We start from the raw sequence: 25,217 nt of genomic DNA on the forward strand, positions 1-25,217 counted from the left end.
TCAGGCCCTCAGAGGAGATCTTTACAGAGAATACTTGATGATACCATATTGGATTGCCCCATAATGTTGACTAGGATGGTCAGAACAGGGTGAGGAATGATGTGGCATCCTAGGATTGGCCACGGGTGCCTGGCATCTAGAACTTCCCACCAAAAATGAAATGCCCCTGCACAACAAGGGAGAGACAGTGAGTAGGACCCCGGGCCTGGACCACAATGGCAGTAACATTATGGACAGTTGGAATGAGAAGCCACCTAATGCCCTGATTGATAAACTAAGAACCCAGCTGACCACCACGGCTAGATGGGTCTCTCCATGGCCAGTGGCGCTGGCCCCGTTATGCCTCCTGAGGACCAGTTGGGGAAGGCCTGGGCTTATGTGCCACAACAGAAGAAAAGGAGAACCAGACGTCAGGCAAAGGAAGAAGCTGGCGCAAGGAGTCAGTAAAACCAGCTCACCTCAGAGTACTCCCTGTCAGAGGCCAGGAGGCCTATGGAAAGTGCTCCCAGTAGCTAGGCATAGCAGCCAGGAGCAAAACAAAGCCAAGATTGTCAGAATGGACCCAAACTAGGCTGAGATATGGAAAGAATTTGGCATTTGACAACCAACGCAAGAAAACAAGCATGAGGCGCTCTACTGCAATTTTCTAAATTCCTTTGGGGAGGACCAGGTCCCGGGGGCCGGCATGGAATTAATTGATTACTTTTGTTGAGGGAGGGGCATGTGTCGGACGCCCTCCTCAGACTCCTACTGGGCTAGTAGACACCCTTCTTGGGCTGGTGCTATCCCTGTGCCCCCAAAGAAAAAAAACAGAGTGCCAGGATCCCATACCCGTGGCCCAGGAAAACGAAGCTTGCTCTCACCAGGAGCGGGAGCCAGAAAAGAAGGCTTCTCTTGCCCAGCAGGAGCAGGAGAAACTGATGTTTACTCCTTCACCAGATTTAAAAGATGCCCGGGGAGCGGACTGGGCATTGCAGTTGTGGGCTCCCTAGGCTGCCCCTATGACTGTCCATGTCTCTGGGGGCCCTGGGTACAACTAGGGCATAAATAATTTATGAAGAAACGATTAAAAACAGCAACATAAGGTGAGCCTGCCCACTGAAATCAAGCAACATGGGCCTCTGATATAATATTCAGACTCCCAGCTGGACTGTCTCCTAGTGCCCTGCAAAGGCTTTTTATTTGATTATTTCTCTGTCCTATGGTGCCCAAAGGAGGGGCAGGGCCACCACAAACGTATAAGGAAGGCAGCAGCCTCCCCTCTTGGGCAACTTTTATAAATTCAACCTATGTATCCCAGGTTCTAGGAAGCATGGCCCAAGGAGAATTTGTGTCACATTTTGAAAGCACTCCTTTGGCTGAAACTTTTGCTCTACAGCTCCGGAGTGCAGGGACCTCCAGTTGGTGGTCTTATCGCAGCATTTTAAGTGGCCTAAGCTTGTAAAAGAAAGACACAGAAACGTTATATCTTGTTTTCACTGTTTTATTTAAATTATATCTCTGACTATGTTTTATGGTAAACATTGGATCGGAATACTTGTATTATCAATATTGATTGCATTTAAACATGGTTACTGATTTTACAGGTGGCTAGTGTTCCTATGACGTGTTGACAAAGCCAATGGGCTTCCCACATATATGTTGTGACCCTCTGATAAAACCTTATTTAAACATGATGCCCCGTTATATTGTGACGTTCTATTTTGTACAGGTGGGAGGGAGGGTATTGTAATTTTGGGGGGCAAGACCCCATAGGAGTTAAATGTGATTTCAGAATGTCACAATAGGTGTTTCCAACTTAATGTGCAGTATTTAGTAGTTTATATGTAATACATTATCTGACAGGATAATGAGTTATTGAGTGTTGTTATTACATGCCAGTGAATAGTGATACAACTTCCCCTGGGTAGGACTTGGACTGCTCAGCTTCACTACCCCGAAAGAGACAAGTGCTATAATGGGGTGCTTGGTTCCCAGTAAGGGGACAATTGTGGACCTATTCCTTATGCAAGACTCACGGCCTGCACAACTAATAACCACAGTTCTCAGAGTCCCTCCTCAAATGTTTGTAACTCCTTGCTGCTTAATTGTCTATTCTGATGTGAACTGGTTCGCCCATTTTGAAGTGGGTAAAGATCTGAACAGTGTTCCGGATTGCTGTCAACTCCATGGAAGTTTGCAATGTATTCGAGTGTGACCAACTGTTCTCATCCCCAGATTTGCGTACACTCCCACAGACTCGTGTCCATTGATATGACCAGGGTAAGTGGGATTTGCGTGGTCATACCTTTATATAGATTTTCCTGACCCAACCACCTTTGGTGTCCTGAATTATCTCTGCTGAAACAAGAACCATTTGCTCGAAATTCTGAGACTTCTACGACCAGTGATCCAACAAATTAATGACATTAGGTTTTAGATGGTGTTGATCCCACAGTACAACTTCTACTGTAGATAACATTATACCCTATGCAGTTACCAGAGCTGAGCTGAAACACTCAGGTGGCTCTGGTGAAACTTGGTCTATTGTGTTGGTTGAAGCTGTAACAGTTTCAGATTTACCAAAAATCCCAGTGATTCCAAGGTTTAATGTACTGTTTTCCTCATCTTCCCTGCCTTAAAGATTGAATAAACCTTGATTCCACTCTTATTCCAGGGCTGTAATTAATGCCCTTTTGTCCAGTAGCACATTTACCTCTTACAACATGGTATCCCTTTCGTGTTTGGACTTTGGTAATGGAGTACTCATAATCCAAGATTCTGGAGGCTGACGAATTCTATTGCATACCAATTTTCTGCAATAGATAGAACCGATTTGAACACTTGTTTTTTCCATTGAAGAAAAAGTCTTATTCTCACTCCATTTATAGTACACTGGTAGTCAGTATTGTGGAGTTCACTGACGAGGGAGAGGGATTTGTGGTTGGGATTTCTCCTACTATAGGACTCCCTCATCCCCAAGCCCAGTCTCGAGAGGGGCGTATTCCCTTTTGGACTCCCTGCATTATCTACTCACAAAAAAATATTTCTTCACAAGAAAGGCTGTAACATTTATTTTACTTTCACCAATTTCTAATGTCAGTTTATCTCCCAGAAATGACAGCATATAAAATAGCTCTTGGTGAAGGGCCAAATTTCCAGAGCTTGAGCCACAGGTTCCTTACTTCCTGCTATTGCTATGCATAGCAATGCTTATTATGATCCTGCCATGTCAAACACAACATGAGAGAGGAAATGGGATAAACACTCTTTGTTCCCTACAATCCCTGTAGAATCATTCCACTCCTGCAGGGTCAAACAATTGAACATCTTTCAAAAGGGTCTGGGTCACATATGCTGCATACTTCGCAGGCTTCAACTAAAAATTAGACCTTTGTACGTTCTTTTCAATGATGCTTCCACCTTCCTACCAACCAGATCCAGCAAGGTTGACTCTTCAGAAGCTAAGGTAGAAGATGACTCCATACTGACGAGGATCAAATTTACTTTTGGCAACTGTGATAAGCTTTTCTTAAAATCATTCAACAGATACCGCTTTGACATAAAATGTGGAAAACTGGATTTATCAATATACTTCCTTTCCTTCAGGACCATGTTATTCAAGACACCATGGAAAGGCAAATCATCACATGCCGGGGCATTATACTGGCCAAAAAAGTCATCTTGCAGCACCTCATTCTGAGGAAAACCAACACTTCGCTGAGATGCCTTGAAGTTTCATGTGACTAGGATCTTTGCACATACTTCTCCTGTGTGCACCCCTCATAATCATCATCATTCTTTTGCCTCTGTGGTTCTGCCAAAGCTGCACTCACCGCATCATAGATCATGGTGTGTAAATCACACCTGCTAATAGAGATAATGTCCTCATCCTGCTGCTGTCGTCCATTAGCGGATACATGGTGGCATTTTTCTGGAACATTTTTGGCCTCCATTATGTCACCCATGCCCGTGCTAAAGCCGCGGTTCCTGTTTATATATAGTATCTTAATAACAGTTTTTTTTCTCGCGAGAACTTAAGAAACCATGGCGCTTGCCTTCTCCTACTTGCATGCCAAAGTGAGCACTCCGTAGAAGCAGAGAGCCCTTGATGTTGGGTGATAACGCGGCACACTCCAGTTGCCGAAGCATACTTCCCACCCTAGACACAGTACCTGGGCTAGAAGAGTATAAACCGGAGCACAGCACACCAAACAGCCACTCACTTAAGACAACCTCTAAAAGAGTAAGCACTTACCTTTACTCTAGAGTGTACATCCAGAACAAAGATACAGTAGGAAGTTGTGGGAGGAGGCAGAGGTACTTGAACATTGTAAATTTAATAGAAAAAAAAAGAATGAGTTTCCATCTGCATCTAGCATGTATAGCGTGACCTGTTCTGGGGTAGGGCCTGACTCAATTAATAATTGACTGAGATGAGGACAGACAATAGGGTAATTAATTACATGTTTGTTGCCATTTTAGGCCATGCATGCCAGTGTTAGGCATGGCCAAGCATGGCCTGCCAATGTTTATTCACAAATAGATTACTCCATTTCTCCTCATACCAGGCATGACTTTGTGTCTAAAAGTTAACTGATTTTAGGTTATCTATGTATAGGCATTTGTAAACAATGCTGTCTAGAAGTAAGATATCGCCCAACTAATTCCAGAATGATAACACATTATCAAAAGTTACACATAATTAAAATTTTCAGAAAAATCAGATCTGCTACGAGGCAATTTTTCAACCATATGAATGTGTATAGAAATGTATCAGACATGTAGCGTGTCAGGTATTTGCTGTCACTTATGTGTGCATAGTTCACGAAACAAAGTGGCAACAAACAGAATGCAGAAATAATATTTCCACTCTTTTCACTTTTAAAAATAGTACAAACCTGGCAGAAGGTGATAGCACAAATTTCGCTTTTTAACAAATATTGGTAAAACCAAGAGGTCTGGCTTTAATGCACTAACACACAGCATTTCTGCAAGCTTGTATTTGCTATGTTGGGTCATAAAAGCCAGGCCAATTGGCTTTGAAAAGGCTTTTGTTTACATGAAGAACAAAGGATTAGGGACAGTGTGTAAGAGGCGGATGAAGGAAACAATGGTAACATTCAGACAGAACAGAAAGCAACAGGGAATAAACATATATGAAATGTCAATGGGAAAGATTAAAAACAGGATCACTAAACATTTTTGGCTGGCTCTATTTCTGGTCGCTGGTGATAAATTAAGTCAGTGCTTGCTCTAAACACTTTTTACAACTGTATTATGAAAACAATATACTAGAGGTGGTAATGTGCTCTGTTGTTTTATGCACTGTTTTGTTTATGTGCTGTATTATTGCAATGTAATTTTGTTATGTTGTACTGCGGTTGTGGTGTTGCGTTCTGTTTTGACTGTTTTGCCGTGACATACCACGTTACTTTTTAATTGTTTTTATGTTGCTTTATGTATGTTATTTTATTAAGTTTAGTTTTTTATGTGCCATTAAAGGTTGTTATATTTTCAGTGACAAGCAGCACATGCCTTGCAAGTTCCTGTTACAAGCAACTAGTTACCACTTTGCAAGGTCGTAAAATAGAGCTGCTCAGACTCTTCAACTACTTAAGACACCAATCAGCCCAAAACGGTAGCAGCAACTTATCTTAGCCTTGTGCACCTAGTGCTCTCGTTGTTATACAGCCCAAATAGGGGGCAAACAATTGGGAAGACAGAAAATACGCACTGTATCTGTAATAAAACATTTTTTTTTAAATCCCACCTGAAGTTAAAAAAAAAAGCATGGAAAAAAGCACAACAAAAAATAATTTTCTGTATACAGTGTATTACGATTGTGTACTTTTGAGATGTAACATAGTTCCTCATGCATTCCAGTGTAAGAACGTCATAGGAGGGTAATGTTTCCACCAAACAGCCTGAGGTGAGATCGAAATACTCCCCTGGGTAGAGCCCAAGTCAAATCTATCTACAATGTAAAGACTTGGTAACACTGGCACTCAGCTGTGCTGTCAAGCATCACCTAAAAAGTCTACTATTGATTAGGTATTATTAGATATCAATGTATATTCAGATTCTGTTTTGCCAAACGGGTATCAGGTCAGAATCATTGGAAATTTTTACGAAAACGCAGGGGGGACTGCGATAGAAAATAGAGCATTTACTACCTAGTCAAAATCAGAACTAAAGAACAGCTACACCAAAATGTTTGGTGATTTCACCCAAGGGTCGAAGAGATGCTTACAATGTCCAGAGCATACTAGTAAATGAAATAGTACCTGGAACTGTATGTACATTCATTGTCCCTTGGGGCGCAACGGGTGTGTGCACCTGATTTGTGCGTCCCTAGGGGCACAGTGTTATTACAGAAGGGTCCACAGACTCTTGTGTGCCCCAGACTCTTGTACCGCCCTCTGTAATATTCTTTGCACTGTCACTCATGTAGCACCAGCGTAACAATGACAGGCAATGCAGATGAGGCATCACTTTGCCTCTGCGTTTGCACCGTATTATAGATCAGACTGATTTGCATATGGCCATGTCTGAACTGGGGTGGCAGAGTGGGCTAAAGAACGTTGATGGATTAAACCCAGATCTGTTGACTGGGTGTGAGTGTTTGATTGGTTCAGATGCTCCGTCCATCACCACCTCCTTTTGTACCGCTTTGTTCGCCATAAGTTGGCAGGGTATGCTCAGACGCGAGTCCCTTGCTCACTTTACCACTGGATTCAAGCAAGCCTGGCTGAAGACGGCTGTAATGCCAGAAACCGGTCCTAGGAAGCTTGTTTCCGGTCCAGGGAAGGGGTGGCTTGGCAGTTTCGGGCTGGACTGTTCCCATGAGGCACAGGGTCAGACTGATTTGCATATGGCCATGTCTGAACTGGGGTGGCAGAGTGGGCTAAAGAACGGTGATGGATTAAACCCAGATCTGTTGACTGGGTGTGAGTGTTTGATTGGTTCAGATGCTCCGTCCATCACCACCCCCTTTTGTACGGCGCAGATGCAAGCAGGCCATCAGGAGGGGACAGTGGCTCCATCCCCCTGTAGGTCGGTGCAGTCACTCACTGCACCCGCCTGAGGGGGCTCTCTCCCCTCTTCAAAGTGCAGGCACATTGCCGCCTGCACTGTGAAACATCAAAGCCGCTCTGTATTTCACTGAAGCGGCTGATCCAATGGCCGCCCAAGTTTGTAGCTGACCTGGGAGCAGCGCATTCATTGTAATAGGGCTCGCTTTGGCTTTTTGCACCTGGTACACCTTTAGAAAGGTGCACTGTGACATAAGTAGGGAAGGAGCACCCTACGCATAATACAGCCCCTTGCGCCCTTTTTTGTTTTCAAGCTGTGATGAACACCAAAATGAATTTTTGAAAGACTGACCAAACCGTTGTGTAACTTGGCTAATGTTGATAATGATAACTGTTTAACTTTTTCAGAAACATCGACAATCCCTTTCTTCTGTTTCTGTCTCATGTGCAAGTCCACACTGCTCTTCATGTCTCTAAGAGCTTTCGAGGGAAAAGTAAGCACGGGCTCTATGGTGATGCAGTGGAAGAAGTGGACTGGAGTGTCGGTAGGACAAATAACATCATGGCATTTATTTGAGTTCTAAAATATTTGTTTTTACTACAACAGTAAACTGACTTTTTTTATGTACAGTAAAATGCAAATGTTTTATCTCATATTATCACTTTTGCACTTTTGCATGTATCATTAAAAGTTCCTGAGTAGCTTGTAGAGTGACCCTACTCAGCATGTTCCCAGTTGCTTAAGTCAATAATGTATATATAAATAGATAGCACATGTTCAGATGTGTAGAGCGTACTTGGCTATTTATTACTATTGTTTAGAGTGGGGATGGGACATGATGCAGGAGAGGTGGTCTTTGGTGAGTCATGATGCTCCTGCCCATCTTCAACAATGGTAATAAATAGCATATCCTATTCTGAGCATCTGTATACATGGGTTGTGCCATGGAATACTTTCACGTGTAGTTATAATTAACAATTCTATTTAACGAAAGTCAGCATGCAAGGCGTTAATTTTGAGAAGCTAGTTAAAATTAAACTTGCGCAATAACATGACTATTTGGAGAGTTCATGTGTAAAATCAGTTTCCGTCCCCATCAGAATTTTCAGATCCTTGGGAACACTGCAGATCTGTTTTATTTCATATAGATATTTGACTGCTTAAAGTAGACTAACTCACAGCATGGAATTTAAGGTGAAAATTAGAAATTACCAGTAGAACTGGACCCGGAATTACTGATGGCCCTGGAAATTTCTAATTTCAAAGAGGGCCCTCAAGTTGCACAGTGGGGAGCAATGTTACAGAAAGATTACTGGTCCACTTGTAATGAGGGCGAAAGTTTGCATAGTCTAACCTCTGTGTTTAGCACATAAGCAAGGCTATACAAAATAATAAAAAATTCAGATCAAGTAACAATGCATTTAGAGTTCAGCACAGTTACTGAAGACAGTGAAGAGGCAACTCAGATATATCCGTGTCCCACACTTGGGCATAACACAGAAATAGAAAATTAAGAAACAATAATACCCCTCAACAATATACAACCAAATCTAACTAGTGAGGGGGAAGCAAAACAAAAACATTAAACAGCTATTAACACCAGACAGAAACCAAGCTGAACACCATAGTAGAACTGCGATAGGAAACTAAGTAAGCATACCTACATATTAAAATTAAACTGAACTCCAGGGAAAAATTGTATACTACAAAAGGAAGGTAGAGAAAATGCACAGATTGCTAAAGTTTATCAATTTAATAAGCTTTAAAAACATGAAAGCCGGTAACAGGTTATCTGCCCAGGGAATTGAGAGTCCAACGTATATCATCACAATTCTCATGGCTGCAAGCAAAGTTTGCAGAAGTAAACCCTGCAGCCCTGCAATTTCACCAAGGTAAAAAAAGTAAATTCATTATTAAATTTCTCTAGGACAGGAAAGAGGGAAATGGGTGCCAACAGCCAAAGAATGTAAAAACTGGTGGTAAAAGAAAATAGAAAGCGCCATTAAAAATCAGGCTGGGAAGAAGCACTGGACTTCATTTGAGACATCATTGCCTTTTAAACACTAAGGCCCTGATTAGAAGTGGGGTGCATTTAGGTCGTTAGATACAACGTCACTGGAATTTATGATTTGGGCCAGTATTTCTGCACCTAAATACACCAGGGCCCGAATTATAGAAGTGCCTTGGGGCGCAACAGGCATTTGTGCCTGCTTTGGTGCCCCCTGCGGCACAGTGGTATTACAGAAGGGGCTGTAGACACTTGTGTGTCTCCGTAATACCGATAGCGCTGGCCCACATACAGCACCAGCGCTTCCCCAAAAGGGCGATCCCTCACTGCACCCACCTGCAAGGGGATCTGTAATCTGCTTAAAAGTGCAGGTGGGTTGCCGCCTGCCCTATGAAAACACAGAGTGGCTTGAAAGCAGCTGCCCCATTTTTCACATAAATGCGCTGCCCTGAGGGCAATGCATTTATCATTTTGCACCACATTTTCCTGGTTAGCACTGGGTGAGCCCACTGCTAACCAAAAAAATGCTCTTCATAAATAATACGGCCCCTAGTCTGAGTGAATCCGAATGGAATTGGGAAACACTGTGTTAGACCAACCCTATTTTTGGCTGAAATTCCACATAGAATTCCCAGTTGGGTGGGGATCAATGATCTCACTCACCTCCAGTTCTAAGCAAGTGGCACATGTGAGGCGGGAGGGCTGCTGTTGGGTGGAAAGATGGTGGTAGAATGGGTTTCGGAACGAAGGAGATGTGGCCTAGCACACTCCACCATTCCTTACCCTCTAACTTGATCCTCCGTTCCTTAGAAAATTGACAGCATGTAAAAGGGACACTTTCAGCTCATGCCTAAAGTGACTTTACCAGCCAGATTTTCCGGGTAGAAGTATCAGGTCCGATGTTTCCAGATCTGAAAAATTGTGTAACAATATTTCTTTATTGTTTGAAAATGCAGTGAAACATTTGTTCATGAATGAATTTGCATACATTTTGTTTTTGCATTTAGATAGTTCTCATGCAGCTAATTTGCTGTACCCCACAGCCACAACTTCAGGAAGGCTGGGGAGTGTGTCTTCTGACCTAGTACTTAATTTATTATTTATTATTTATTTATTTAATGGTTTTGTAAAGCGCGTAGTAACTCAAGGAGCATCCCAGCGCTGACCTGTTCTCCAAGGGGGTTCAGCCGTCTGATGAGGTTATGTCTGCGGGAAAAGGAGGGTCTTTAGGGTTTTTCTGAATTGGAGGTAGTTTGGTTCTGACCTGAGTTTTCGTGGCAGATGGTTCCACTGTTTTGCTGTGTGAACCGAGAAGCGACGGCCACCGGTCTTGGCTTTTCTGACTCTCGGGACTGCAATAAAATTTTCTGCACCGGACCGGAGGTCTCTCTCCGCTTTGTATGGGACTAGGAGTTCTTTGAGAAGGGGGGGGGGCGTTATTGTTGAGAGTTTTATGGGCCAGGCACAGGGCCTTGAAAACGACCCTTTCTCTGACTGGGAGCCAGTGGAGAGATCTAAGAGCCGGCCTGGCGGAGGATCTTCCTGGTGTGCCCGTGAGTAGGCGGGCGGCGGCATTTTGAACTTTTTGCAGTGAGTTCAGGGTGGCTTCAGGGGCTCCCAGGTAGATGGCGTTACAGTAATCTAATCTTGCCAGGATTAGACCCTGAATGAGGAGCCTCCTTGCGGTCTCAGGGAGTAAGGGGAAGATCTTCCTACAGGCTCTGAGTAGCCCAAAACATGTCCCTGCCGTTCTTTTAGCCTGAGTTTTAAAGCTCATGTCCCTTTCAATCCACACACCCAGGCTCTTGACCTCTTCCTTGGGAGTGGGAGGGTCACCTAGGCAACTGGGCCAAAGGTGAGATGGTAAAGAAATCCCCTTGTGGCCCATCAAGAGGATCTCAGTCTTGGACCCATTCAGCTTAAGTGAGGAGAGGTTCATCCATCGGTGGACTTCAGAGAGGCAGCCGTGGAGATCCGATGGGGCGTGGTGGGGATGTGAGAGGGTTAAGACCAGCTGAGTGTCGTCGGCGTAGTTGATGATTGACACGCCGAACGAACTGACCCTCTTCTCCAGTGGGGCCATATACACGTTGAACAACGTGGGGCTCAGGGATGAGCCCTGTGGCACTCCACACCGGAGGGGGAAGATGGATGAGCAGCTGTCATTTTCCCGTACCTGAAATGAGCGTCCTGATAAGAAGGACTCTAACCATTTCAGGGCCATACCCTTTAGTCCGATCTCTCCCAGACGATGGATTAGGGTTGGGTGGTCTACAGTGTCGAAGGCCGCACTGAGATCCAGGAGGATCACTGCCACTGATCCTCCTGTGTCCAGAATGCTTCTGGCCTTCTCTACTGCTGCCAGGAGGGCGATGTCCGTGCCCTGGCCTGGACGGAACCCTGTCTGGGAGACCGCTAAGAGGTTGTTGCTTTCTAGGTAAAACGATAGTTGTTTGTTTACCAGCTTCTCTGCGATCTTGCTGTTTCCAGGAAGAAGGGATATGGGCCTGTAGTTGGTGAGGTCCTGTGGGTCTAAGGAGGGTTTTTTTAGTAGACCTTTGACAGCAGCCGCTTTCCAGCTGGGGGGGGACTATGCCCTCCGCGAAAGAGGAGTTGATCAGGGCCGTGAGGGGAGGGATGATGGTGCTCAACACTTTTTTTTAGGAAACGGAGGGGTGCGGGGTCGAGGGGGGAGCCACTTTTAATTGAGGCAAGCGTAGCTCCTACTTCTTCCGTTGTTACGGGTCCGAAGGCATCCAGGGAGGGTTGGGGGTGAGCTGGTGACGGGGGGGGATGGGTGGAGGTGGGAGTGAGAGTGAGATCCTGCTCTGTGTCGGCCTGATCGGGGGGAGGTATGGTGAGAAGAATTTTTTGAATCTTCTCGTCAAAGAAGGTGGCTAAGTTGTTACATTTAGTTTCAGCTTCTTTGGGGTCTAGGGGTTTGAGAGGGGGGTCAGGGGCGTGGAGGAGTTCTTTGAGAACTGTATAGGTTTCATGGGCCGAGCAGGCAGCGTTTTTAATTTTGTTCTCGTAGAAGCTAGTTTTGGTGTTACGGAGCTCTTTTTTGTAAGTTTTGACCGAGATACGAAATGACTCTTTTTGTTCCGTGGTTTTTTCCTTCCTCCAGATACGTTCGTTCCTTTTGCAAATCTTGCGAAGAAGGTTGAGTTCCGGGGTGTACCAGGGTGAGGGATTAACTCTCTTGATGTGTTTCAGAGAGTGGGTTTTTGGCAGAATAGCGTCGAGCGATTGGGAAATCCAGGTACTGAGTTCTTTGTCCCCTGCTAGGGCGTCGTGGGGGGGGGGGGCGGGGCGTTTTCCCTGAGTTTGGCAGCCCACATGTCTGGGTCCAATTTCTGCCAGCGTCTGCTATACGTTCTGGTTTTGGAAGATGGAGGGGGCGGAATAATGATATCCCATACTAGGGAGACCAAGAAGTGGTCCGTCCAGGGAAGGGGAATATGGTCGACCGTTCTTAGATTGGTGATGTTAGAGAGGATAGGGTCAAGCAGTTAATAGCTCAGAATTGTGCTTATTGGGAGCTGCAGATTTTGTCAGCATATTCGGCCCCCAAAAAGTTGAAGTGAGAACGTTTTGGTTCAAAGTGTTCCATTAGGCTTGAAAGGTGAATTGTGGGCGATGTGTTTTATAGCTGGATCATATCTGGCATCATAATATCAGGAAAGTCATAAAGAGCAGATTCTGTTTCCATGTTTTTTGGCGAACATGAGCAGTGCTTTGTGTAAGATGTGGTTTCAAGCTGTGTGGCATCTAGCATAATAGCATCAGAAAGGTCGAAGGAGTAGATTTTGTTTCTATGGGGCTAATTTTGATAGCAGTTTGACCACCGCCAACCGCTAACTTCAAATAAAGTACATAGGTTTCACCAAGATAAAATGCAGCTTTAGTATCATACATCTACCGATAATCATCCAAGAATGAGACCTCTTTGATAATGTGGTTGGGGCATCCCAGATGGCATGCAAATGAAGTCTGCTTAGTGCTTCCTCCAAATATGTCTTCGCTAGACTCTAAGGATTTTAATTTATGGCTGACCATAAAAATTAATTTAAGGTTCAAATGCAGGCCGATTTCATTCTCTAGCAGCACTTACTTGTGCACATAGGGAGCGGTGGCTGCTGATCCTGACAGTATCTCATGTTGCCTGATTTGGCCTCTGCCACAAAAAATGTTAGGGTTAAATTAACATTGCAAACTGTCTTCAACAGAATCTGTTTCACGTACTGGAAACTAAAATTTGTGCTAATCAGGGCTTGACTGAGAAAGCAAACTAGCCCTGGCTACTATGTTGGACCGGCCCCTGGGTGGTGGGGGAGGGGTAGTCGCGGGGAGGTGCTGGTGGGAAACGCTGCTGCTGCTTTTGTTATATGGAGCAGATATTGTAGCCCTGCTGCAAAACTGGACCCATCGGTACAAAACCGGCCCCACCCTTCCGGCCGACCAGGAAAACGCCTGGTGCCCACTACAGCCAGTCCGGCCCATGTGGTAATGTCTGTGACTACTACAAACCAATTATAGTTTAAGCAAGTTTAGTAACATATGATTCTGGGAATGAAACGAAAAGAGACAGGGAGCATGAGAGTAATATAGTATGAAAGCTATTACTCTCTAAACATTTCAGAAGTTTTGAGAAAGCAATATAACCAGATCTCCATGGCTCTAAAAAGAACATCTTCACAACATCTTAATCTGCAGGAGTATGCTTACAATATCTGCAGAGTATGTAGGTATTTTGTTAATTTCATATGTCTCCATTTTATGTCAGTCCTTAAAAATGAAGGTGATAAGATTTCCTCAAACAAATTCAAATAATTTGATAACAGGAGCTAAAAATGTAGATAAAAGTCAGTGGTGCAATGTTCTCTGAAACTCCATAACATAGGATTGATCCTTTAAAGACTTGGATGAAAGAACTGTTCGGGTAATAGCACACAATACAAATAACATTTTACCAGATATGTTGTGTTATAGCATTTGTGGAGACTCAAGCAGAGTTGAGATGAGATAGAATAAATTCTCAAAGCATAGCAAGATACATCTGACTATGGTGGCCTAGCTATTAACTGACTCTGTTTCCTCAAAATAAACTTCGCCCATCCTCACAGCTTTTTTTAAACATCTAAAGGATAACAGCCGGAGGATATTAGAAATGTAATGGTGGCATACGTAATATATTTCCTGGATTTAGCAAAGGACTGTTTGAGATAGTTTATAGTGCCGGTAGATGAATTTGATCTTGATTTTGGCACAGACAGTTATCCAGTAGTGACCTAAAGATGGTTGGGATGAAGCCATTATCCAGATGCACACATTGGAACCCCTCTTTATTTTGTAAACATTGAATGTTTGTAAAATGCTCTAAAGAATGATAATGATTTGTTTCCCCAGAAATATGGGGGTCATACCCAGTACACTTCCTAAGGCCCAAATGGAAACCGCGACCTTTTTGGAAAAAAAGAACTGGCAGGTTTTTTCCACTCCTCCCTGCAGAATTATGATTGCATGGGTAAGAGTGTTAGGAGTCTGGGAAAACCTGCCATAAAATATTTTGTCTGTGGTGATATTAAGGAGGTCCTCCTTGAGCCCCAAGTTTCATTCATATTTCATCACACATTGCTATTTAATTAGTTATATTGTTGTGTTGTTCCTAGGTCCCCCAGGACCTGCGCTTCGGATGACCTAAACTGAGGGCGTTGTGTGCAGACAGACTCTGGACACACTCACAGGATGAGTTAGCCATTAGACCTGCTGCCTGGGGACATGCTTTGTTTACATCAGGTACAGGGATTAAAACATGGTACCAAGAGCCTGATGTCAGTGAGACAGAAGCCAGCTACTGGGTAAAAGGTCACCTATGTAAGACTGTTATGTTGTGTGGATGGGATACAACGTATGTAATCTGTATGCACATGATGGAACTAACAGAAGGGACATGACACCCATTCCTCATAAAATGGTCAACAAGGTCAGCTAGGCAATGAAAGTAAAACGCATAAAAAGGCATAGAGAATCCGTCATATTAAAAGCATATTTAAAAGCATTTAAAACTGTTCATAAAGGTAAAGTCTATAGTGAAAGAATTCTTCTCTACAAAGCTTTCAAAAAGAAAAGTTCATTATAAATTTGGATATATTGTCATTTGTTTTTCTCAGCACCTTGAAAGCCGTTACGTTCAGGTAGAGCGGAGAAGAATAAAAAAAACTCTGTTCGACCTTCAATTTGGTAAATGTTTAAAAATTGCCCAAACGGTTCCCAGCACAGGAAAGGCTAGATTGTTTAAGAATCCTGCGTTGAAGACACAATATCACTGTTCATGGCATTCGCAGGAGGCAGTCCCTCCAGTACTTCCAGTATGATATCAAGTGAGCAGAGGTGTTCATCATCAATCAATCAATCAATCAATCAAAGCATTTGTATAGCGCGCTACTCACCCGGAGGGTCTCAAGGCGCTTGGGGAGGGGGGGTCTGCTACTGCTCGAACAGCCAGGTCTTGAGCTGCTTCCTGAAGGCGAGGTGGTCCTGGGTCAGGCGGAGGTGGGTCGGGAGGGAGTTCCAGGTCTTGGTGGCGAGGTAGGAGAAGGACCTTCCCCCTGTGGTGACTCTTCGGATGCGGGGGACGGCGACGAGAGCGTGGCCGGTCGATCGGAGCTGGCGTTTGGGAGCGTAGAAATTGAGGCGGCTGTTGAGGTATCCTGGTCCTTGGTTGTGCAGGGCTTTGTGTGCGTGGGTGAGGAGACGGAAGGTGATTCTCTTGTTGACCGGGAGCCAGTGCAGGTCTCGCAGGTGTCCGGACATGTGGTTGCGACGGGGGATGTCCAGGATGAGCTTTGCTGAGGCGTTCTGGATCCGCTGGAGTCTCTTCTGGAGTTTGGCGGTGGTTCCGGCGTAGAGGGCGTTGCCGTAGTCCAGTCGGCTGGTGACGAGGGCCTGGGTGACCGTCTTCCTGGTCTCGGTGGGGATCCACCGGAAGGTCTTGCGTAGCATGCGTAGGATGTTGAAGCACGACGAGGAGACGGCGTTGACTTGTCTGGTCATGGAGAGGGATGAGTCCAGGATGAAGCCCAGGTTGCGTGCGTGGTCTGTTGGTTTGGGTGCGCTGCCCAGGGCGGGGGGCCACCAGGAGTCGTCCCAGGCGGAGGGTGAGGATCCCAGGATGAGGACTTCCGTCTTGTCCGAGTTCAGTTTCAGGCAGCTGTTCTTCATCCATTCGGCTACCTCCTTCATCCCTTCGTGTAGGTTGGCTCTGGCGGTGGCGGGGTCGTTGGTGAGGGAGAGGATCAGCTGGGTGTCGTCGGCGTAGGAGATGATGTTGAGGTTGTGCTGTCGTGCGATGGCTGCGAGGGGACTCATGTAGACGTTGAAGAGGGTTGGGCTGAGCGAGGAGCCTTGAGGAACGCCGCAGATGACTTCGGTGGCTTCTGATCTGAACGGTGGGAGGCGGACTCTCTGTGTCCTTCCGGCGAGGAAGGAGATGGTCCACTGCAGCGCCTTCTCCCGGATTCCGACATTGCTGAGGCGCTGTACTAGGGTACGGTGGCAGACGGTAACGAAGGCCGCGGAGAGGTCTAGGAGGATGAGGGCCGCTGTTTCTCCGTTGTCGAGCAGGGCTCGGATGTCATCGGTGGCTGCGATCAGGGCGGTCTCGGTGCTGTGGTTGGTCCTGAAGTCAGACTGCGAGAGGTCAAGGGATCCGTTCGTCTCGAGGAAGGCGGCCAGCTGCTTGTTGACGGTCTTCTCGATGACTTTTGCGGGGAACGGGAGCAGCCTGTTTCCCACGGCAGCTGCCCGGGAAGAAGTAGATGCCTGTGTGCCTGAGGCTGATGCTTGCATAACCGTTGTAGAGCCGTTCTCCGGTCCAACAGGAGCTGAAGCATCCCATGGAAGTTATAGGAACACCATCATCTACATGGGAATATGTTGTAGACAACTGTGCACATGGGCCCGTAAAGGAGCCATGAGCATGTCTATGTCCGGTGGCGCAACCGATGGAAGGTTTAGACAGAGGTCCAACATGCGTCCGAATCCACAAAAGAGTCCACGGAATACTGGTAGAAAGCAATCAAGCCAGGCCGGTCTGAAAGACAAGAACCAATGCTGACTTAGCTCTTGAAGTCGGGGTAACCCCATTAGGAACACCAATCACTCATGACAACGTTGCTCCAGCAGTGCTCTCTCCATGTCTTGAGTGATGCTGACATCCATTGCGAAGCAATATGAGTAAAATCAGGATGCCCGTTACTGAAAGCAAGACCGAAGGAAGGCCTCCCAAAACCCTTCCAAGTACGTAGTGTATAAATGATGGAATTACTCCGAAAATGGTTTGAAAGGTGGACCTGATCTAATGCTCTTAAAAAAGTGTACAATAGCACTCGTATCCGACATGTTAAAGATACTATGGACCATTTCCCTGAAATGGAGAGGTAAGTTTGTACGGACCAACGCCTGTACCTTTGCCCAAGACCTTGCCACATGAAGATCAAAAGTCTCTCGGGCAGAAATAAAGGCCACATTATGCTGAAACAACATGGCTTTCAGTCTGCTCAGAGAATCAAACCCTGTGTTGGATACATTTAGTGAAGGCCACAGTGGTGACTCCCTAACTGTGTGAGCTGAGGGAAAAAATACTTGCTTACAACAAACAACCCTGGAGTTGAAGGTCACTAGATAAGCAATGCCGGGTGTCATTCCACTGCAGCCTTGGTAATTCAGCATTAAGTGACTCTCATTTGAAAGTAACTCAAAGATCGGATGAATTACAGCAGCTGGGGAACCCTTAAGGTAGCAGGACAAGTTCGCTATTAAAGCATTACATGCTCCGTGCAGTGATATTTCATTACACTCTAAAGACCCAGTTAAAGCCTTTTCACAGTTTGAACCACTCAGAAAAACTTCCTTGTCTTTGTTCCTGCACCTATATATGTATAGTAACTTCCAGGTTTCTCGTATGTACCCTTCGCCCAACGCTTCATACCTGTCTACTGGATAGTATTTCAGGCAGTATTGGAACTAGAATGTCGTGACTGACCGTGTGATATAGCCATAGATTAACCATTCTGGAGACAGTGACGCCGCTACAGTAAAAGTTAACTTCCTAGTTTTTCAATGAGCATCATGATGTACTTCGCATCTCTGCATGCCATGGTCAATTGTCTGTCGGTCAGGTTGTAAGCTGAAAACAGATTTGTGTCATTAATGTATCACCATGGAACATGGCCAGAATGCAATGATTGAAGCGTTCAGCTTAGAATCATAATATCATGTAGCTGTGATTGTCCATGTTGTAAGATAGACAAATCTTGTTCCATTATGTCAATAGCTGAGGACATAATGTTGCTCAGTGAATAAATACGAGATGAAATTGTGGTCATGCCATTGTCTACCACAGTTAATGCCTTTTCTATGTTAATTCTATCTATTTCACTAAGTCTCTCAGCAGCTTCCTGTTGGGAGATTCCCACAGTTCATTATAGATGGTATATACAAAACGTTTCCTATGTGGTTTCTTGGGACCTAACAAGAAATCCCTGAGATCCATGTTGTCTGACAAAAGGGTCGAGTGTAGTTTCACCTGTCATAGTGTCGAGGTCTTTAGCCAATATAGGTACAACTTCTGGACACTATAGGAAGTCACTACCCCTGGATCATCTATCTGTACACAGCGTGGGTCCGGCCTGTGAATTCTAAACCCTTCGGGTGTACCCCTGAATCTTGAGTGACATCTATTTGTGTCTACCGGACAAACCAACTAACCCTTCCAATCGGGAGATGATGAACTGTATGTCCTTGTACCATATTTCCCTTCACTTTTAAGTGTGTTATTTGTGAGAACCGTAATAGGTGTGGGTGAAGGGATTCTAGATGTTTTCAGGTCTCTGATTTTTGCAAACCTAAACCCATAACAGGTAATCTGTTGCACTGTTCTGTTCAGGAAAAACATTTGTAATGGTATTTGGCAAGCTCTGAATAAAGCATAATGCCTCAGTTCCCTGAACCTGCTACTCTCTTGTCCCCCAGATGGATTTTGTGTCTATGGTGTCTCTCCAGTAGTCGAAACCCTGTATAGACAGTTGCGAGATAAAAGGTGCTGAGTATATCAGCTTAGTATTTGTCAGCATAATTTTCCTCGCAGTTGCATTTGTCATTGCAAGTTTGTAATAAAATGATTCTGGGTCTGATGTGTTGAACCCTGAAAAGTATGCAAACCTCGGTATGAATTTGGCAGAACTACCCTATGGTGGTGTTGTGCAATGTTCCCATTGATGGTACACATTAGCAGTGTGTGGTACACGTGCTCTATGCAAAAATTAATGACCATAATGCTGGTGACAAAACAGTTTTACGTAGTCAGTTATATCTTCATACAATTCCCTGTAAGAAAATGGAGTAGATTGTTCTAAATCTGTGAGCATAGCATTTACAGTTTCAATGTCCCAATCATCAGATAGTGTACTGGGGGTAATTAAAATATTCAAAGAGTTTTTAAACACATGTGAGATTTTCAAATGTTCAGTGGGGCCATATACATCATATGATACTTTATCCCAAACAATACCATCCAATATCGGAATTGCTGTAATGTTCACCAGTGACACGTCTCTTTGTTCACACTGTTATGACGTATGTGTTTTCAGGACCAAGTTCACAGATTGTACTGCAGAGCGTTCCTGGAGATAATGTCCATTCAGAAATAGAAAAAATACAGTCACTGTGCCAATCCAAATTAACAGATATACTGCCCCTACTGCGAACCAAATATGCAACCAAGGTGACACTAGATTGAAATGGCGAAATGTTTCTTTCTTTGAAGTGGGTGGCGTTTGATCAGGTTCACCTGGATCTGAAGAGGAATCATCGAAGTTGATGAAGTAGCCAGATGAAGTTTGATCTATCCTTGGTAGCTCAGCAGGTTTTGTAGAACTGGCAGATGTGTCGTTTAAAGCACCTTAATGTAGGCATCATTGTTGGGCCGAATTGCAACTTGCATTGTTGCTTCTTCTTGATGCTTAATATTTTCAACTGGTGTAATTTGTACTCCATTATTCGTTGCTACATCATTCTGTGTTGCGGAGTCTTGAAAGGTTATCAGTCTTTCCATCTGAACTTCCTGTATAGTAGCAAGAGGAGATCTACGGCTACTCAGGACCCCACGCGTCCTACTGTTGAAAATCGGCCACATGATGCGGTGTGATCAGATAAATGGAGACAAATCTTTATTCTTTTTGGCCGGCAAGAGGTGGAAGAAGTACTGTTCTTGTACCCACTACTGCTAGGACAGGTACAGCTGTTCTGTAAAATGGCCCAAACTCTCTTCAGTCCACAAACTTTTCCCTGACCAGGTCCCCAATCTGCGGAACCCAGACAGGGCTTGCCGGAACTGGTTTCACTTAAACTTTGCTTTGTAGTGCTCAGAATGTATTGAGTTCCTGTAAAACAGCCAAACGGCCATTTAGTTCAAATGGTTTTGCATCCGCCACTGTGCTGACACAATCGAGATAAGGTACCCACATTCTTTTCCCAAAGAAGGTTTCATAAGGGGTACAGCATCCCAAGGACTTTCTTGGCATGTTGTTAACTGCCCCCTGGACCCCATATAGGTGATTGACCCACGTACCGCCCCGTCTAATACCCTTGCTGTTAAGATTGTTAAGGATTGCTTTAGGTCCCAGTTTTTCCTCTCCACCACTGAATTTCCCTCTGGATGGTAGGGGAGGAGTACCTCAAGGCCACGCCCATACCTTCCATGGTTTCCTTGTAAAGCCTAGAGCAAAATGCAGGACCACGGTCGTAATGTAACGTGCCAAATGCGTATGTCCTGATGAAGACTTGCAAATCCTTCATAATATTTCGAGCATCAGCTGAGCGCTGGGGCCAAACCATGAGAATCTAGAGCATGAATCCACTGCCACCAAGATGTACTTGTAAGCCCCATCAGAATTTAATGGGACGCAGTGGTCCAAATAGACACATGCGAATGGTCTTTGTGAAATCAGTAATGGTGTTTGTGGTGTCTTGTGAATAGTTGAACCCTTCATCTGCTGGCAAATGTCGCACGTCAGGACAAAGTCCTTCATTTGTTTTGTTAGCCCAAACACCAGTAACGCTGCTTCAATAATGAAATTGTTGTAGTTACTCCCGCGTGTGCTGAGCCCAGACTCTTGTGTGCAGCTAGTATTAAACCTAATCTGCAAACTTTGTTTGGTATTACTCTATCCCCCTGTTGGAACTGGGGTCACCAGCTCCCCGAGGGTAGCATGGCACGAGCGGGTAGGCATCCGAAGCTTATGTGTAAAGCGACAATACAGCACACGCATCCACTGAGACAGTAAAATTGGGCACGCAATGACTGACGCCACTCCATTGAGCTTGTATAAAAAGCAAGTAACTTTTATATAGAGCAGGATCAGGATAATCAAGAATTGCAATATTGTTAGCTTATTAGCTTTCCTTTAAAATACATGTGTTACAACACTTGGCAATAAATACTAGATGAATAAATATTAAATATAAGATACATATTAGAAAATATTAAGTAATAGATAACCACAGGCCTGACCTTGGCCTTGCTTCTTATCAGCACCTGTAAGGATTACATTACAAAGGCAACTAAATGACATTGCATCTTATTAGATCTGTAGGCATTTACCCACTTCTCACCAAGCAAGGGTGAGAAGTGGGTAAAATGCCTACAGATCTAATATGTAAATAAATAACTGTAGGCGTCCCGTAAATACAGCACTAAGTGGGAGAAAAACATTTCATTAAGAATAAACATCCCCTTGTGCAGGATTAATCATTTTAAGAATCACTTCCAGCAGGAATGAGCATTAAGCAGTTCCATAGTAGAAATAGAACTCTTCATTAGTTATGCACCAACATTTCATCCAGGAAGTAACCACTTCTCTGAGCAGAAGTAAACATTTAATAACAGGTGAACCATGCATAAGGCCTAGGCTGAGCAGGACACTAGGCGAAATATGGATAATCCCTGGGTTTGGGCCTAGCCCTAGCCCTCGCTAATACTCTTCATCCTGGTACTGTAGGCATTCTATTACATCCTCTAATCAGGGGTTATCCTTTTATGAATTGAGGCCTATAAACTGTGGGCCTTGGGACCTCTAACGCAGTCCAATACCAGGGTAAACACCCCCTTAATCTAGTAGGGACCTTTCATTAGGAATTATCCTGTTCGCAGGTGAGAACAACATTTCATGTAGAGCCATTCATATTCTCAATAGCAATAACTTATTTCAATAAAGGTTAAAACATTCAATTAGCAGAAGTAACCATTTCCTTAATCAGGAATAAACAGGTCATTAGAACCCAGGCCCCATTAGCAATTTTGTGCAGCAAGCTCCTCGAATTGGCAGGGCCTGTAATAAGGTTTTCCTAGCTCCTGCAGCTTAAAAATAACAGCCCCTTATGTAGGACTAAACATTTCATTTACCCAGAATAACATTCTCCTCAAGCAGGGATCAACCTTCCATTAATTATATCTAAACCCTGTGCCTAAGAACCAGTAAGACAATGGCACATAAGCAGGAATTCTCAGGTTGGAACAAAACCTTTCATTAGACAGGCACAATTAACCAATTCCTTGCTCTGCAGTTCTTGACGCATGGATAAAATATTTCAGTATTTAAGAGTATCCCTGTTGTTAGGTAGAAGTTAGAACACTGGGGCAGGAGTATAACACATTCCATTAGGTAAGTACCCCATAAAAAGGCTCAATATTTCATGAGAGAATAAACGCTGCATTACTCAGCCATAAACATGCATAGGGCTACACTAACTGGCATGCAACTGTACCCCAGGCAGGGGTTAACTTGTATTAGCTGAGGCCCCCACTGTGTCTTTTGGGGGGGCCCTGGCCCAGTTCCAGTACTTGAAGGGCCAATGGGGCTATTCCCCAGTTCAGGGAGCCTTCTGACACAGCGCCAGGCAGCAAATTCAGGTCCTGGGCACACAGCGCCTCGCTGATGCAGCGCTTGAAGTTAATGACAGATGCTGGATGTACAGCGCTTCACAGTACCTCAAGGGTCCCCAGGCAGCAGCCGAGCTCTCAGGTTCACAACGCTTCACAGTAACAGCGCTGGTAATGGCTTTCTGGTGTCAGTTGTAGGGGAAGGGAATATGGCAGTCCTGGAGATAGCGCTACTCTGGTACAGCGCTTCGCAGGGGACACAGCAGTTCTGGGAGCTAGCGCTCAGACAGCAGTAGCGCTTGGGCAGTTTCCACATTAGCGCTCCTGGCAGCCGCAGATCTTCAAATGACAGCGCTGGGCACTCAGGGTTAGTTACAGCCCCAGCGCTTCGCAGGCACAGCGCTTCTCTTGGGCCATTCCCATAAATAAGGCAGTTCAGGTAGCGCCAGCAGGACAGATAGTCCAGGGTGCTAGCGCTAGGGAATAGGAGCGCTTAGCCAGCAGGCAGTTTATTTTAGTTGGAAGCAAACCAGCAGATCAGACAGGACAGGCCACACAACAGTGGCAAACCAGCAAAAGCGGTTCCCAGGTGGCGTCAGGGAAGGCGGGGAGCGACACAGCACCAATACCTGGTTGTCTTCTCAATAGTCCTGTGGTGATTTGGTTTCTTCTTGGCGCTTTGTTTCTTGCGCCCTTGTAAATAGCAGTCTCTGGGTACCTTGAAGGGGGGGGAGGGGTTGATGGCTGGTATCAAATTTCCTCAGCCGGTCTCCTCAGGTGGACTCTGGGTTCCCCTCCCACCGGGCCGGCCAGATCAGGGGGTAAGTTCAGGATTCCTCAACACTTGGTAGGCAGCACCTAGGCCCTGTCACTCCCAGTGTCATAGGTCCCTGTCTAGGCCGCTCTGCCTAAAACTCCTGCGTAGGTTCTTCCCCAGGTCTGTGCTCCCTCAGTCTGACAGGAAAGTTTCCCTCCCTTTCCTTATTTAGTGCCAGTTGACAGTTGGCAGTGGCAGTTGGTGTCACCTCACCTGTTCCAGAAGGTTCCAGGAGGTTCTAGGAGGTTCCACCATTCTGGCTATGGGCAGGCTGGCAGGCTAGTATTGATACATTGTTTGAGGGTTCCAGCCAGCTCCTGGCCACTAGAATGCGTCCACAAAGACCGCGCTGCAGTAGCAGGGGTCAGTGGCAGCCATGTTAGGGGAAGAGGGCACCTGCACCTTAACATTAGTTTGATATACACAGGGCTTTCTTCACTACACAAGGCCTATACCCTTTTGTTACAATAGGGGGCACCCTAAATTAAAGGAATAAAAAAACGAAAAATTCTGGGGAAAGGGCCAAGTCCTACACCCCCACTCCTGAAATTTGAGCATACGGTGTGTTATGCGCATCTAACTTGTAGGAGTACTTGAGTGGAAAGCCTTTTGGCAGGATGGGTGAGCTGTTCTTTGAGGCATTGATAGCTACTATTATATCTCTGTCTATTCTCGTTCATGAACAAGTGATTGCGGCAATGGCAGCAGTTTGCACTGTCGCTTTGGCGTCTTCATCAGCCAATGATTTCCCTTCAGCATGTATGCCAACACGCTGATGACTCAAAGTGTGAATTACTTGAGTCCATGGCAGTTCTAATTTCAGCTTTGCCACTTGCTCCCATAACGGTTTATGTTTTATCATGCCACCCTTGGCATCTCTAAATCCATTCTGGACCCAGTAGTGTAGATATTCATTGTAAAATTGCACACAGTAAAATGAATCGCACACAATCAGTGTGGGGAATTCCCAATCCGTATACTGTAGTGCCAATAGCAGGGCTTTCAGTTCTGCCACTTACGCGGTGCAATCTCCTAGAGATTGTGCAGTCATTGCTGGGGTGGAATTTACCGTCCCTCATCCGACCTTTCACTAAAGCGCATGCAGGGCTATACTGCTGTTTACTTCCTATTTCAGGTTGCGCAGAACCGTCAGTGTAAATGATGTATTCGTACTGATCTAGAGGCAAGATTTCATTCGGGAGAGGGTATTCTTGTTCATACTACAGGAATGCTTGTGTTCTAAGTCTTGGATCGTATCTACATTCTATATCTGTTGCAGTGAGAGAATTAGACCATGGTATCCATCGTGGATGCAGTGCCTTCACATTTGAATTGCTGGCCTTAGTTACTGCTTCTAAAGTCGGTATTGGAGTAACAAAAATGATATGTTTCCCCTGTGCAAGTGCTCTTTCTCTAATTACAGCAGGCTGTACAGC

At 45.0% G+C, this 25,217-nt stretch overlaps 1 protein-coding gene across 2 annotated transcripts in view; it reads left to right on the plus strand.

The window, feature by feature from the left end:
* The window catches only part of STS (steroid sulfatase), a 1,924,780-nt gene that overhangs the window by 650,045 nt on the left and 1,249,518 nt on the right, over positions 1–25,217 (plus strand). For both annotated transcript variants that reach the window (XM_078657974.1, XM_078657973.1), the window contains one exon: positions 7,422–7,558. In XM_078657974.1, the coding sequence (XP_078514100.1) occupies positions 7,422–7,558 (137 nt within the window). The remainder of the gene's footprint in view (positions 1–7,421; positions 7,559–25,217) is intronic.

Source organism: Lissotriton helveticus, chromosome 8 (genome assembly GCF_964261635.1).
Source record: "Lissotriton helveticus chromosome 8, aLisHel1.1, whole genome shotgun sequence".
NCBI lineage: Eukaryota > Metazoa > Chordata > Amphibia > Caudata > Salamandridae > Lissotriton > Lissotriton helveticus.